General features: G+C 28.5%; 1 protein-coding gene across 5 annotated transcripts; it reads right to left on the reverse strand.

The window, feature by feature from the left end:
* Positions 1-2,358: 2,358 nt before the first annotated feature.
* Positions 2,359-9,127, reverse strand: LOC129920565 (homeobox protein cut-like). 5 transcript variants are annotated; one of them, XM_056001908.1, is made up of 6 exons: positions 8,423-8,678; positions 8,123-8,318; positions 7,809-7,916; positions 7,524-7,694; positions 4,792-4,845; positions 2,359-4,706 (listed from the first exon to the last, which is right to left on the reverse strand). In XM_056001908.1, exons 2-6 carry the CDS (start codon positions 8,138-8,140, stop codon positions 3,537-3,539), a joined length of 1,521 nt encoding a protein of 506 aa, XP_055857883.1. In that variant the 5' UTR covers positions 8,141-8,318; positions 8,423-8,678; the 3' UTR covers positions 2,359-3,536. The 5 variants fall into 5 exon arrangements, with proteins under 5 accessions (XP_055857883.1, XP_055857886.1, XP_055857887.1 ...); XM_056001911.1 differs by lacking the exons at positions 8,123-8,318; positions 8,423-8,678 and adding an exon at positions 9,003-9,127; XM_056001912.1 differs by lacking the exons at positions 8,123-8,318; positions 8,423-8,678 and adding an exon at positions 8,839-8,991.
* Positions 9,128-15,968: the final 6,841 nt, after the last annotated feature.

The raw sequence follows: 15,968 nt of genomic DNA on the forward strand, positions 1-15,968 counted from the left end.
ATGAGGGAGATAGAGTTGGGTAAAATTATATCGATATATGAAATGAAATCGAAATGTCAACATAATTTTCCAAAAAAAAGAAACAAAGTTTCTTGTCGTAGATGCTTGACAATAGTGTTAGAGAAAAATATTTCCAGTTGAGTCAGGGAGGAATTAAATTGTGAGAACCAAAAAAAAAAAGAAGAAGAAAACAACTTATGTATCTGCATGTGCTAACTATCGTTGTATTATCGATAATATCGATAGTGTCGATAATTTTAAAAGAGATTTTCTTTTTTTCAGTCAAAACAGAGCCTAAGTTATAAGGCCGCAACTAAATTAGCTTAAAAAGTGAAAAAGTACAGAGAAGTGAACATTTTCAAGAGTATTTTCTTAGGGTTGTCCAAAACTCAAAAAAAAAAAATAAAATCAAAAGGAAAGCCTAGTTTTTGGTTTAAAGCCTGGTAGGGTAGAGGTGCCTATTTTCGGCCGTCTCCAGTTTCCGGCCACCTTTCGGAAAATCTTTATAACTAGTTATTTCAAGGGGGTTTATGCTGTTCTAACATATAAGAGAACAGCATAAGAGCAAAATTTTGGAATAAGTCCTACGTAATCACTAGTTATAACGATTTTCCGAAAGGTGGCCGGAAACTGGAGACGGCCGAAAATAGGCAACTCTACCCTACGCAGATCGGAGCTAAATTTTAGCTCCTATACAAGTTATCGAAACATTTTAGCGGAGCTAAAACGTATTCCATACAAATTATCGATAACTTGTATAGGAATTTTATCTCGGCTAAAATTTAGCTCGATCTGCGTACTAGGCCTTATGAGAAAAGCCTGATACGCTGCTCGCGCTAAATTTTAGCTCCCATACAAATTATCGAAAATTTTTAGCCGAGCTAAAATGGATCCCATACAAATTATCGATAACTTGTATAGGAATTTTATCCCGGCTAAAATTTAGCTCGATCTGCGTACTAGGCCTTATGAGAAAAGCATGAAACAATTTTATCATTTTTTCAATATATAAATATACTGACGACTCCCTCTAAGTCGAACTCCCTCTAAGTCGAATTTCTCTCTAAGTCGAACTTTTTCACCATTTTTAATGAACAATTTTGAAGAAAAAATATTAAATAAATCCCTCTAACTCGAATTTTTCTCTAACTGGAACCGATTTTCAAGTCCCGTGAAAGTTCGACTTAGAGGGAGTCGACTATAATTAATATATAATATAATATAAATCGGAATTTACTTTTAATTTTGTTTTAGTTTTCACAAAAAAGTGACAATTTGTTTTGACGTTTCCGAACTGTCCAAATTGTTTGTTGTGTGTGTGAAAATCTGTGTATGTGTTTTCGAATGGAAAACGTTTAAGCCTGGTACGCAGATCGCACTAAGTTTTAGCTCTCATACAAATTATCGAAAATTTTTAGCAGAGCTAAAATTTATCCCATACAAATTATCGATAACTTGTATGAGAATTTTATTTCCGCTCAGCTAGCGCTAAATTTTAGGTCCCATACAAATTATCGAAAAATTTAAGCCGAGCTAAAATCTATCCCATACAAATTATGGATAACTTGTATGGGAATTTTATCTCAAGCCTGGTACGCTGTTCGCGCTAAATTTTAGCCGAGATAAAATTCCCATACAAGTTATCGATAACTTGTATGGGATCCATTTTATCTCGGCTAAAAATTTTCGATAATTTGTATGGGAGCTAAAATTTAGCGCGAGCAGCGTACCAGGCTTCAGCTAAAATTTAGTGTGACATCGTTGTGGCATCGGTTTCCATCGTTTTTTTTTTTTGTGAATGGAAATCGACATAACATCTACGACAAGAAACTTTGTTTGGAAAATTATGTTCGGACACTTCGATTTGATTTCATAGTGTATTTGCAAATTTCGCCAGAGGATGATATAGTGTAGGTATGATTTTTTGCGGTCGAAATTCTGACAGTGCCGTCAATTTTGTATGAATACTTCTATTTGCTACATTTTTTTAATAAAAAAAAAAAAAAACAGAGATAGCAGTAGCTATTGACAGATATCAGATTTTTTACCAAAAGGGGGGTTTTCACATTGACTAACTTACCGGGCAGACAAGCTGTCATTCTGTGCGGCCTTGTCTTCAAGGAATTGAGTTCCCTTGAAAAGATGTTAAGGTTCTCAAAACCTCTGGTGACGTGTGAACTCTCTCCATCATACTTATAATCTTGCCAAAATTTTATTATTTAAAGATTTTCGATTAAAATTGGTCGTTAAATTTAAAATTAATAAAATGCATAAAAATATCTGTTTTACTAATTTTATTTATTAAGTGTTTGCCTAGATTATGTATATAGAAAATGAGAATAAAATAAACAAAAACCATACACATTGTAACATTTTAATATTATAAATTAATCGTATATCTAGATTATAAATATAATTCTTTTTTTTTTTTAAATAAAAATAATAAATCAATTGTTTAAAACAAAATAAAACATAAATTAAATATTTAGAATTTTTGTTTTTTTTTTTTTATAAATTTAATATTCTAAGAGTGCACATTTCCCCAATTTTTATATAAAAAAAATTATACACATCTTTTGATAAATTTTAAATATTATTTATTATTTTAAATGTGCAATAACAAAATATAATTTTAAGTGAAAATTAAAGCACTTAAACAAAACTAAATTTGCGTTTAGTTTTAGATTTAATTTTATCCCTAGGTTATTTTTTTTTTTTGACCAAAGTAACTCAAATAAAAATTTAATCAACAATCTTTTTAAGAGAACAAAATTTTTAATCTGTCAAAAAAGTAACTAAAAGGAAGTGTCCTTTTTGACAGATGACCAATCAAAGACTAGAAAATTGTCTTCTTAGGAAATTATTTGTTGGCTGTATTTTGTACTGCACTAAATATCAAATGCATTTTTACACAGCCTAAATTTAGGTGGTAAGATGCGTTCCATTAAGTTTTCCAAAGTAATCAAAAAGTAGATATTTCTTACTGCATTCATCGACCCCTACAATTTTGCTTTTATAAAGCTTTATAGATGCTATTGTTGCTTCTATAAAGGCTTGATAGATGCTATTGTTACTTACTTCTGTAAAGCTTTATAGAAGCAAAATTATTAGTTGGGATATGTGTTCTCTATGGAAAAGAAGTTAGTGAATCCAATCCAAATTACTTTAAAGTATCTTTTTTGTTTAGTCCAAACGAATTTTAGGTCAGAAATAAGAATTTAAAGATCGTTTGTTATTTGAGCTAAAATTTTGGTTAAATTAAATTTTTCGTCTAATTTTGTGAGAGTTTTATAACTCTATATTTAAGGCACATTTTCATGCAATAAATTTGTCAGATAATATTGGGTGACAATGTTGCCAAAGTCACACATTTTTTTTTTTGAGTATAATGTGGCATGTTTTTCCTTTAAAAAAAAATCGAAAAATTGCAATTTCCCTTTTAAAAATTCACCTATAGCTAATTTTAAATAAAAAAAAATCAAAATAAAAATAAAAAAAAAACTCTCCACGCCTTATCACAAAGACAAATGAGGTGATTAACGTGAGTTACCTTCACCCGAATGACTGTGATAGCTGAGCAAAGTACCCGCATGATTGGGTTTTAATTCATGGGCATTAACATCCAACTTTTCTTCGTGAATTCGATCGGGTTCAATGACTAGAGCTCCATGTGGTCCACGGGCCAAATGTCCATGTGATGAGACAATATTATCATTCACGTGATGTTGATGCAAATGCAAATGCGTGTGATGCTGATGATGATGATTAGCGTTGCCGCTGTCTAATTCAGATGATTGATCGTGCTCCGAAGACACAGAAGATACATCAGGACGTTTCTCCTCCTGTTCATTCTGATCGCTAATGCTTATCGGAGAAATGCTTACAGCATCTAAAACCTTCTCAGTAGAGGAAATTACTTGAGGAAGTATATCCTCATGATCGTCGAGAATTGGATTTGGTTTATCGATTTCTTCGTTGGTATCATCACCATCGTTGTGATGTTCTTCGTCTGATGGACTAGTAACCTCACTGGAGGCAGGATTTTGAATCCACACAGCAATTGGAACTCGTTGCTTTTGTGTTGAATCGTCCTTTGCCACGTCAGAGTCATCACCAACAACTACTGGCAAGCTCGAAGATCCAACAATAGGTGATGGTGACTCTTTAAGTTCCTCTATGCCATCATCAACCATCGCATTATCTGCGATATGAGGAATATCGATCTTATAATGCTTAGGATATTCGAATTTTAAAAGAATCTCAGTGAGCATAGTTGTATCCAAATCAGTTTTATTGCTTTGTAGTGTCTCAATAAAATCGATAATATTTTTAGCCTTGACCTTGTGTTTCATCGGTTCCTGCATCACATTGAATAAATCGAACAATTGTTCCTTATCGTGCTCGGAATTGTTTGCCTGAATATTGCGAAGCAACGTTATTAGCTTATGATTTAGCAAGGAATGCATCTTTTTTGAACGCTCATTGTTTTCCAAATGATTTGATTCGTTGCGACGCGATTGCAATGCATCCAGTAATTCGGCATCAGCACTTTGTTGCAAGAAGAAATCTTCATTGTTTTCAGGGAATTTGGCTATGCCAACGCTGTCTTTTTCGCACGATGTGCATGAGCAATTGTGAATTATCTGAACATGTTTGATCAACTGTGATGGTGTATCGGCGTCATTTTTACTGCACTGCAATGTTATCTGTATTTTTTTTTTTTTTTTTTTTTGGAGAATGTTTGTTTTATTGAAATTATGGTTTAGTTTGTTTTGAGAAAGAGTTATCTACCTGATGCCATGTTGTTTCTGAAGGTTGGCAGCTATCACAGTATGGAACAATAACCTTTATTTTATTTGAATGAAAAAGAATAAAATGTTAATATTTTGTTTTTCAAATATGTATCCATTAAATTAAAATAAGGAAAATAACACGAATACAAAAATGAAATTTCGAAATAAATTTTGGACTGCTGAATATGAAAATTGTAGGTATTTAATTATATTTTAAAAGAAGCCTTGTCTAGATATGAATTAAAAAATATGGTTTTAGATTTTTTTTTTCTGTTAAAAAAATTGTTAAAAAATCTATTATGTATATTCGAAAAACCTGTAAAACTGTAAGAAATTTGACGAATATTAAAAAATAATTTTAATGCAAATATTTTTCAGTTATTATAAGCTTTTTATTTGCCTTTTAATTGTTTACAAGTCGTATTCTTTTTTTTTCAGTTGCAATACATTTTCTTGTATGCAAATATTTTTCAGTTCCAATAAATATTTTTTTTAATGGAAAAATTTTGTATTTTCAACAAATATTTTTTCCAATTTATAATGCAAAAGAAACATTTTATTGCAAACACAAACATGTATTTTGCGTTCAAATAAGTTTTATTGCAAATAAAAAAAATGTATGCATTGCAAAAAAAAAATTATATGCAAAAAGTACCTATTAAAAAAAATCCACACTTTTGACATAGAATTTTTTTATTTGCAATAACATTTTTGTCATGCAAAAATATTTTTATTTGCAATAACATTTTTACCTTGTAATGTAGAGTGAAGAGCAAAAGTGGTGAAATGTTATGTCTTTTTTGAAAAAGTTGTTTAAAATTAAATCGTTTTAATTTTTACTTTTTTCTTCATAATTAATGCCGAAAAAAAATGCTTCATTTTACAAGCAAAGTGTCCAAGTGTCAAATTAGGACTTGACCAATTCTGATGCTTTTTTTGGAAATAAGGCTTTTGTTTATTTATATTTAGTTCACTAGAATTAATTTTTACCCTTTTTAATATTGCCTCGTGACACAATCTATCAAATTGGCCATACATTTTTTTACTAATGCAAATATTTTTTATTTGAAATCAAAATGTTTTTGTTTGAATTTGAAATAGAAAGCAAATGCATTAAAAACATGATTTCTTACAACATATTTCAAATTAAAAACCAAATGTAGAGTGAATGTGTCAACAATATTCACAAAAAGCTATAAATGTTAAAAAAAATGCTAAAATTTGCGTAAAACGAGAACGAGTTTACATTTTAAGCGATTATTCATGTTTTTCTAAAATCTGAGTCGTCGTGCCACAGATCAATTAAATAATAAAAAAAAATGGCACATCTTTTTTTAGACATGAAAAAAAAAAATAGAACATATCGTCGGCTAAAGGTGTAAACCTCGTAAATCCACTTTTTGACAAAAATTTGGTTTTTGAAAATTTATAAAGTAGGCATTTATGTTTCTATTAAAGAAAAAGTGCATATTTGTTTTATTAAACGACCAAAAGAGACAAAATTAGACATGAAAAATGTATAGAGCTAGTACAAAATTGAAAATTAGAAATCGCTCTTCTGAACAATTTACAACTAACTAACGATTATAATAAATACTTCACTTTAACGATTATATTTTTTTTTTTTTTTTCAAAAATACGTCTTAATAGAATAGGTACATGTTAAAAAATGTTTCCATTAAAAACCAATTACATTTTTTAATTAAAATTTTATAATTAAGTACTTTCTTTAGTGTTTTTATTTATATTTAAGCTAAAATTATTAACGATTACTTATATATTTGTTAAATAAATTGAAATTAATGAATTTTAACGGATTATTTAACCCTCTGTAGGCACACCTCTTTATTGCGAATTTGGTTTATATGTACTTTTTAATGGCGCTAGAACTTTTTTCGCTCTCACTATTTTATGGAGAATCATATATGAAATTGATGTAGAATTTTCTGAGGAATTCGAATACTGTATTCACAATTCAAAAAAAAAGTGTATTTTCACTCTTATAAAGACACTTTTCTGTGACCACTTTTCATTTTTGTCCTGCCAAATTCGCACCCGTGTGCCGACAGAGGGTTAAACATTAAACTTGAAATGTAAATCTAAGTAATGGCTTTACAAAGAGGTAACTTGAAAAATTTGCAGTATTTACTACAAAAGAAAAGTAGATGCTTGTTTTTATGTTTTCCACAAAAAAGGATTTACTAGAAAAACTCACATAAAAAGAAGTATATGTTTTAATTTGAAGTAAAAACTTTATTATTAGTATTTACTTCACTTTTATGCAAACCAAAATTAGTAAATGCTCACAAAATCCCCAATAACAGCATTTACTGTTTTTTTTTTCATTACATTTACAAACACTGATTTTGAAAACAAAACCTTTATCAAGATTTTCGCGAATAGTAAAAAAAAAAGCTTAAAAAAACATATTTGTTTTTTGCTCATATTTTGAAAGCACTTCTCTGCAAAAGCAGATAAATGTGAAGAACCAAACTTGTGTCAATATTTAAAAGGAAAACAAAAATGGCCCAAAATTTTAAAAGATTTAGTAAAATGTTAAAGCCATTTTAGTAAGTTACTAACTTAAACCAATGTCTTAAGAAAACTGTTATCCTTATACTATTTTTTTTGCTTTACAAAGAAAAATAACAAAGTAAATTTTTGTTTGCAAAAAAATTTTTTGCAATTTTTAACAAACAAAAAAAAAATTAAAAATTTTATAATATCTACCTCTCCCGGATCCGATGGCTCAGTGTGTGGTATCGAATAACTAAAACATGCCCCAACACATACATTATTATCAATCTCAATCGATGTACATCCCGGATAACTTATCACTTGTTTAATTGTTGTTGTCTTGCACCATGAATGTTTATCCGGATACAAGACAATGTTATGAACCTTCGTCAGGAGATAGAGATATAAACAAAAAAACAAAACAAAAAAAAAATAAAGTTTCAAAAGTATAGTATATTTCAAATTATATCAAGTTGAAAGAGGGCTTAAAAACTTTACCTTATGCTCGCGATAGGCTTGAACTATCAACAATAATTGTACAATCATCAATCCTAAAATTGCTGCAGTAGTCGTCGTAATCGGCGCATAATTCATTATTCGTAAATTCTCCAAAATACAAAATTCGAGTAAAAATTCAATACAAAATTATAATGTGGATTGTAAAAACAACAACAACAAAAAAAAAAAACCTATATAGACAGCAAGATCTTAGCAGCAAGTCTAAAAACAACTCTAATTCAACTATGCAAACACAACAAGTTTATTTTTTTGTAGGTAGGCAAAATGTATATTCACAAAACTAAAAAACTAACCTCACAATATAAGATCATCTGAGGACGCGTTTGGGTCAAACACTAAATCTCACAAGCAAAAAAAGTTTGAACAAAAAAAAAAAAATCTAATATTTGTGTTGTTGCGCCGCGCCGCTCTGAGACCAAGATCACCAACAACATCGACAACAACGACGAATAAATTGAATGAGAGAATCGCGCTTTAAAGATAAAACACCTGTTGGCAAATTTACAATTAAATTATTGGTACAATTTCCAGTTCTTTTTTTTTTTTTTTTTTCTTAATAATTTTATAGTTTCTTGAATTCTATTTTTATGTACCTAATCTCGCACCTACCTAACCTATTAAACAACCAACAACTAATCACTCTCAAGGCGTTGGAGGAGGTATAAAGTGTGGTGTGATGGAAGAGAATAAAATATATTGTAAAGCTTGTCAAGTTGAGTTGTAATTCTCAGGTATCGCGTCTCTGGGTAGTCACTTCGTCAATCGTCCCGTTGTCGCATGCGTCGTGTCGTCGCCATTGATTTTCTTGGGTCTTGTTGGTGTTGTTGTTGTTGTTGTTATTGTCATGACCTACAAAACAACAATCTGAAATTAGCGTCCTGCTTTTGTTTTTTATTAATTTTGGAACCCCCCTTCTTCTCTTAAAACTTATAAACTCAAAACCACCTTTTGACTCGTTGTATTTGTATTGTTGACCAAAATAATGTTGTTTTAGAAGCTTTTCTTTTACTTGCACTTGAATATAAATAAGCCAATCTTTTCTATTTATTCACAAAAAGACAATGACGCGAAAATGTACATATTGGCAAATAACAAACGAAACGAATAATGAAAATATAACAACTCGAGCAGAAAGTACCCCATACGTCGTCGTAGTTATGAGAACTAGCTTACCAAACAACCTACAGCCGGACAAAACACTGCAATAAAGCCTGTCCGAGAGCAGCATCTATACAGAGATTTCTAGCAAATTTTGCAGCTAGAGTCGACTTGCTTGATGCCTCTCAGCTCAGCAGCTGGGGCACACAATTCACACAAGTAGCAACAGAACTACTTTCGTTTTTTTTTTAATATTTTTTTTTTTTTGAGAAATATAAGCATACGAGAGACTGGTAATAGAGTTAACCCGTATCATTATCAATCTACGTTTTAAAACAACTTCTGCCAGATTGATTTTTTATTTCTGCCTGCTAAATATTTCAAAACTGCATTGAAATTAGATATAGGTACATTTCGACTAGATTCAATTCTACTAAACCGCCAAACACCAGGGCCGGCCCTAACATATGTTCAAGATATGCAAATGCACAGGGCGCAGAGATTCAGGGGCGCGCCATTTAATCATTTCTTAAAAAAGAAAAAAAACTACATCAACTCCAATAATAATTGATTTAAAATCCAACTACCTTCATAAGCGCAGGATTATTATTTGCACGTGGATAAATATCAAAAAATTTAATCAATTTTTATTTTCTATAGAATCGTCGAAGTAGAATCGTGCAACTTTTGCACAGATTGGAATTCAATCAACCAAAATGGTCGCTCAACCTTATCCAACAAAATGAATTATTCTCGCTGCACTTGTATTTTGTTACTTTTTTTTTTATTTTGTTGGAACCTCATTGCCTTTCTCATTGTTTTCTTTAGAAGAGGTGGTTTTATACTTTTTTGTTTTGTTTTTTTTTTTTTTGTTTTTGTTTATTTATTTGTTAATTCATTTATTTATTTGTTTTTTTATTTAAATAAATTAATTTATTAAATAAATTATATTTAAATTATATTTATTTAATTTATTATGTGCCCTTATGAAAGTGAACTAAGTCACAGCTAAAAAACGATTAAAACTAGCATAAAACTTATTATAATTTTAGGTTTAAACTTTTTTTTTTCAAAAGCAAAATTGCAGAAAATAGTCTTATTTATTATTACTTTAATTGTTTCAAAAAAGAAATACTATTGAATTGTTTAAATAAAATTATTAAATTAGTTTTTCTTGAAACCATGCTAAAAGTGACTTATTTCGTTTTCATAATTATGAACACATTTATTTATTTATATTTATTTATTTATTAATTAATTTATTCAATAATTTATGCTTTTGTTAATTTATATATTTTTTTATTAAATTTTTTGATAAATATATTTATTTGTTAATTTATTTATTCATAAATTTCATTTATTATTATACTCTTTTTTTTCAAGAATTCAATTTTATTTGAATAATTGTTTGTTAAAATAAAAACTGAATCAAATTCTATGAACTTGGTGGTAACACACACAAATTGTTGTTCTTCATTCATAACCTTCAAATTCTAGTCATTTTTTCTTGTTTTTTTACTTGCGATATAGGTACTACCTATATATCAAGTTATGCATTCGTACAAAAAAAAAAAGTTGAGATAGCATTTTTCCATGACATTACGATGGTAGAGAATGCCAAAAAAGTGGGTCCCGGAAGTCCGTCTGTCTGTCCGTCTGTCAGTCTGTCAGTATGTCTGTCTGTAAACGAAGCTACAGCTTAAACGGATGAACCGATTGATGTCAAACTTGGTATGTAGCATTATTTGGCGCCTCTCCAGAGGGGTTTTTGGAATTAATTTTTTTGGACCAAAAATAACGGTACTTGTCATATACCGATTATAGTAAAATTGAAATATCTCGAAAACGGCTCTAACGATTTTGTTTAAAAAATTCAAATGTTAGTTTTAAGCTAAGGTCTATCTTTCAATGAAAAATTTTTTTTTTGAAAATCATTATTAACGGTACCTGCCATAGAACGGTTTTTTTCAAATCCGATTATCTCCGAAACTGCTTATTCGATTTCAACGAAACTTTTTGTGAAGAAGCATTTATATAATTTAAATATAAACCAAAAATAAAATTGGCAAAAAAATAATTTTTGGATTTTTAAAAAAATTTTGAAATTTTTTTTTGAAAAATCAAATTTTCGAAAACAGGACATTGAATTTTTTTGAAATGGCATACCAATTTTATTTTAAAACTTTTTTTCCAAAAAATTATTTATAAAAATTAGTTTTTTTTTAAACGGCTCTAACGATTTTGAAAATTTTTTTTTTTTTTTAAATGCATGTTAATATATGTGCCTATGATTATGAAAGTGGACTATAAGTCACTTTTTGCATTGTTTGAAGAAAATAATTTTCTTATAACGATTTAATTATATTTCTTTTATGAAATCACTAGAGCAGCAATAAAGAAGTTTATTTGCTGCAATTTCGCTTTCAAATAAACTTTACCCTTTGAATAATAATTATTTTTAGGCTAGATTTGATGCCATTTTTAGGAGTAACTTAGTCCATTTTCATAATTAAGGGCACATAGGTATCAATCAAAACTGCATACTTGTTTTGGAGGGCAATTTAATTTTAGATTCTATTTATATTTTTTTAAAAAACGAATTTTATTTTTTTTTTCCAAATTTCTATATAAAAAGTCTTAAACATTTAAGCAACTTTAACTCTAAGAGCAAGTTCGTGCTTTATGTAAGGCTTAAGGTATCTATCCATTAAAATTTAAAGCTGGTCTAGGTAAATTGTTTCTGTGTTTTTCTTTTATTTATATATTTTGAGGCATAAAAACAAAATGCTTTGGAATTCGACATTAGCTAAAATAATGTAAATATTTGACAGTCAACCGAAATTAATTAAGGTGTTGTGCACTTAGATCCTGGATTGGATTAGGTGTGTAAGATCCTTTTTTTTTTTGTTTACGAGGATTAGGCAAAAAATACATTAAAAAGCCTACCATGGGTAATGTGGAAATAGCTTATTAAACGAACTTTTCAAAATGAGGGGGCGCTTAAGCTTAATATTGCATACTGAACAAGGCGCTCGTTTGGGTTGGACCAGCCCCGGTCACCACCGAACGCCTCTGCGCTTGTCAAATGAGATACCTCGTTTGTATTGCTTTGTTTTTGTTTTGCTTTTTTTTTTTTTGTATCATTCTTTTCGTTTGCGACTTTCGATTATATCACTAAAGTTTAAAAGGAGAAGAGAATTATCTTTTGATATTTTAGTATAAAGCTAGTCTTTAAGCTTTAAGGTGGACAGATTTATCAAAAGAACAAAACCTTACAGAATCGTAAGATGCATTTTTCAATTTTAGTTGTTTCGTGATGTTGTTTTTTTTTTTTAAATGTTGCATGAGCTTAATCATTTTCTTAGAATAATACCAAATTTAAAACAAAAATATTTTTAGACCAATTTTTAGATTCCAATCAGTGGCTTAGGTAGGGGTGGGGTTGGATCACCCCCAAGAGGGTAACACCCGAAAGCTGTTAAGGAGTATGGGTCGTCAGAGTATTTCAAACAAATTGCGACATTGTACGTTACCTACCTACCAGTTTCTATTTGCCCAAAAAAACAAACGGCATTATGCTTAGCGAAAATTGAACGAAACACAAAATGCCAAATATAGCCACAATCCCAGTGTGTTTTCGCTCACTCGCATATGCCATTTTTACAATAGCTAATTTAAGCTGATGCCAGTAAGAGTTGGGTCCGTAGTCGTTTTTTTGTGCTTTTGCTTTATTTGGTTGGTCCTACTTGTCAAAAAAAGTAACCATCCGGTCACTTTTAGACTTGGATAATATTCCGCATAGTGAGTTGGTTAAGCAACAAAAAAAAAAAAGATTTTTTGTTAAAAACATGAAATTCGCATGGTTGCTAGTTGCCACTTTGAATTCCATCCGGAATAGATATTCTGTGTTGTCATGATTTCGAGATAGTTTTTTAATACCTAATGAAAATCAAAACTATTTGACCATTATGAAAATAGTAATTTGTCTTTTTATGAATAGTAATTTACTTTACGGACAACAGTCAGAAAATTATCAAGTACGAATTCTTTCTTTATGTATGGACATTTTATTGTACTGTTTTTCATTCTGGGATCTAGGGGTGACAATAGTTCAAATATGCCTAGAAAATTGCACCTGAATTGCGTTCCAAAAGATTTCATTCTAACACACAAAAAATTGCAATCCTTAAAAGCCTTACACTTCCAATTGAAAAGTCTTAAAAATAGAATGTGGCAACACTGTGAGATAACAATATTACTGGCCAACTAATTTGTGTATCAGAATTTGGGAAAAAAAAAATCATGCATTAAAACAGTTTTCAAAAAATTAAATTTCCCAAAAAAAAAAAAAAACCAATTGAACTTTTTTTTTATGAAGCTTTGGAGAATACGCCGCGCCTGTTGGAGTGGTATTTATTGATAAGTTTACAAGGCGATGACCATCAGGACTAAAAATGTGAATGCAGCGTTAAATACGCTTTTAGATTAAATCCAACAAAACTATTTAAAAAGTGGGTCACCGTGGTGTATACGTAACTTTTTTTTCAAGAAAAAAAAAAGTTACGTATACAACTATTTCAGGGAGTGCAGGCACAGACTAAATATGAGTCAATCCACTTTAAACTATTTGTAGAGTTTTGAAGGTACCAGTTTTATAGGTACCATTTACCAATTTTCGCAGAAACGTATCCGTATGATTTTTGTTAAAATAATGACGGTTTCTGAATAAAGCTTGCTTTATGGAGAAATTCCTTCACATTTTTTATTTCTTAAATAAAAAGAAAATGCTAAAAAATAATCAACAATAAAACACAAAGTAAATTAAAGTTTTTTTTTTCATTTTATTAGATTCTCATCTGTTTCTCGGTTTTTAATAAACTATGACAAAAATGCTATGGTTTAAAATTTTATTTTCAGTTTTTTGTTTTTTTTTTCTTCAAATTGTATGAATATTTCTGTTTTTTTTTTTTTTATTAATTCTTTTAATATATTTATGTCTGCTTAAATAAAGTTTGCAAATATTTTAGAATTCCAAATTAATTTGCTGTGTGTTACCTCTGTTTGTTTTCTTCTTATTTTATCATACTGATGATTTCTGTTTATTTTTTTTTTTTGTTTTTAATCCAAATAAATTAAGTGTGATATCTCTGTTATTTTATTATAATGATGATTTCTGATTTATTTTTCTTAATTTTTTTTTTTCTAATGTTGATTTTTTTTTTTTTGGAATGCAATTAAAGCACACTCATACTGCGTTTATAGTTTTTGTGTTCATTTATGTAGTTTTAGTTTTTTTGTTTTTTTTTTTTTTAGTTTTTGTTTTATTTAATGCTCTAATACTTTTAAAACAAATACTTTATTACATAAATTTATTAGACAGAATATTATGTGTTTTTTTCCTAATGTTTTTTTTTTCTGTTTTGTATATGCCTTATCGACAAGATTGTTTATTATTTTTTTTTTTTTTGAACTAAAGGAATAAATCTCTGTCATTTTACTGCCATTAGTTAAAAAAAATTAAATTAAAGTATTCAGTGTTAATGTGTGTGTTATTTCTTATTATTTTGTTTGTTTTATATTATTTAGAAGCCATTTCAAGTAAATATACATTTTTTTTATAATTCCCAGTGTTTTTTTTTTTTTAATATTTTTTTTATGATTTCCATATATAACTATATTTTTCTTTTAATATAATTTAAATTTGAATAGGCACTAGATATCATTTTTTTTTCTTGAATATAATTTTCATTCTTAATTTATATTTTTTTTTAAATTTTATTTAAAGAAAGGCAGAAAAAATCTGTTCATTTTATTTTTCTTGTTTTTTGTTTTTTTTTTTTTGTGTGTGGTTTAAAATGGTTGAACAATTAAATATTTCATTTAAATTAGCAAATAAAAGAGAAAAGGGTGCAAAAATACAAGAGAAGATCGAAATATTTGTTGTTTTTTTTTTTTATTTTATATATTTAAGTTTATATTCTTATTTTTCTTCAAAAATTGATCAAGACCAAGAGAGTGTGGTTAGTATGATGTTCTACTTTCTTTTTTTTTTTTATTTTAAGTTTGTTTTTCAGTTTAAAATAATATATATATTGTTTTCTTTTTTAGAAAAATACTGTTTTATGTTAAAATTTTAATTCAACAATTAAACTTTAATTTCTGGTTTAGTTTTAAAAGGTTTATAAGGTTTTTTTTTCTTTTCTTTTAATTTAAAAGATTTTTAGTCTTATTTTTATTTAAGAAAAATGTATGAATTGTTTTATTTTATTTCATTTTTTATTTATCATTAATTTTTTTTTTTATTAAGCAAATATATATTTTGAAAGCAACAATTCTGCATGACTGGAGTGCAGATAAATTAGCGATCAATTGTTTTTGTTTTTTTTCGTATATTATGTTCTTTTGTTTTTGCTGAAAGGCAGTCGTATATAATTGCAGAACTATAGACATCGAATGCATATTACCAATTTTCAATCGGCTCTATTAAATTTGGTTGGAATTTTTGTGATATTCATATTGGTTTTAAGTTGAAATTCTGCATTTGTTGGATTAATATAAGATTTGTAACTCACCTCACTCTCACCTATTTTGCAATTGATTAATTTTTTATGAAAATTTAATAACATTTTCCAATAATTCTTAATGAGATTGTATTTTTTATTAGATTTTGTTTGGTTGATGGCGGACAAACGAGCTATTTGGCGTAGAATTTGTTGGTGACTTTTTAGGTTAAAGTGTTATTCTACGCAATTATTACTCAAATTTGTCGTTTTTCAAAATTTCCATTTGCGAAATATATGGGAAGTGAAAAAAAAAGATCAAATTATTATTATCGTCATCAAAAATATTTTATGAAAACAAGATCACATTCCAAAAGAACTTATATATTGACAAAATTCTGACAAAAATTTAATTTTTTCGTTTAACTTTTGAAGAATCATTGCTCTAATAATACAAAAGAAGCTCAACACATTGCCTTCCATCGCATACAAAGTCGATAATTTAACCTTGTTAAGATAAGTGAATTCGGAAATGGTCCTT

This window comes from Episyrphus balteatus, chromosome X, assembly GCF_945859705.1.
Source record: "Episyrphus balteatus chromosome X, idEpiBalt1.1, whole genome shotgun sequence".
NCBI lineage: Eukaryota > Metazoa > Arthropoda > Insecta > Diptera > Syrphidae > Episyrphus > Episyrphus balteatus.

Excerpts from the sequence above, each read along its gene's own strand:
- LOC129920565 (XM_056001908.1), bottom strand. Across the intron at positions 7,695-7,808 it reads AAGCCTATCGCGAGCATAAG|GTTCATAACATTGTCTTGTA; the intron begins GTAAAGTTTTTA and ends CTCCTGACGAAG. Across the intron at positions 4,846-7,523 it reads AGCCATCGGATCCGGGAGAG|GTTATTGTTCCATACTGTGA; the intron begins GTAGATATTATA and ends AATAAAATAAAG.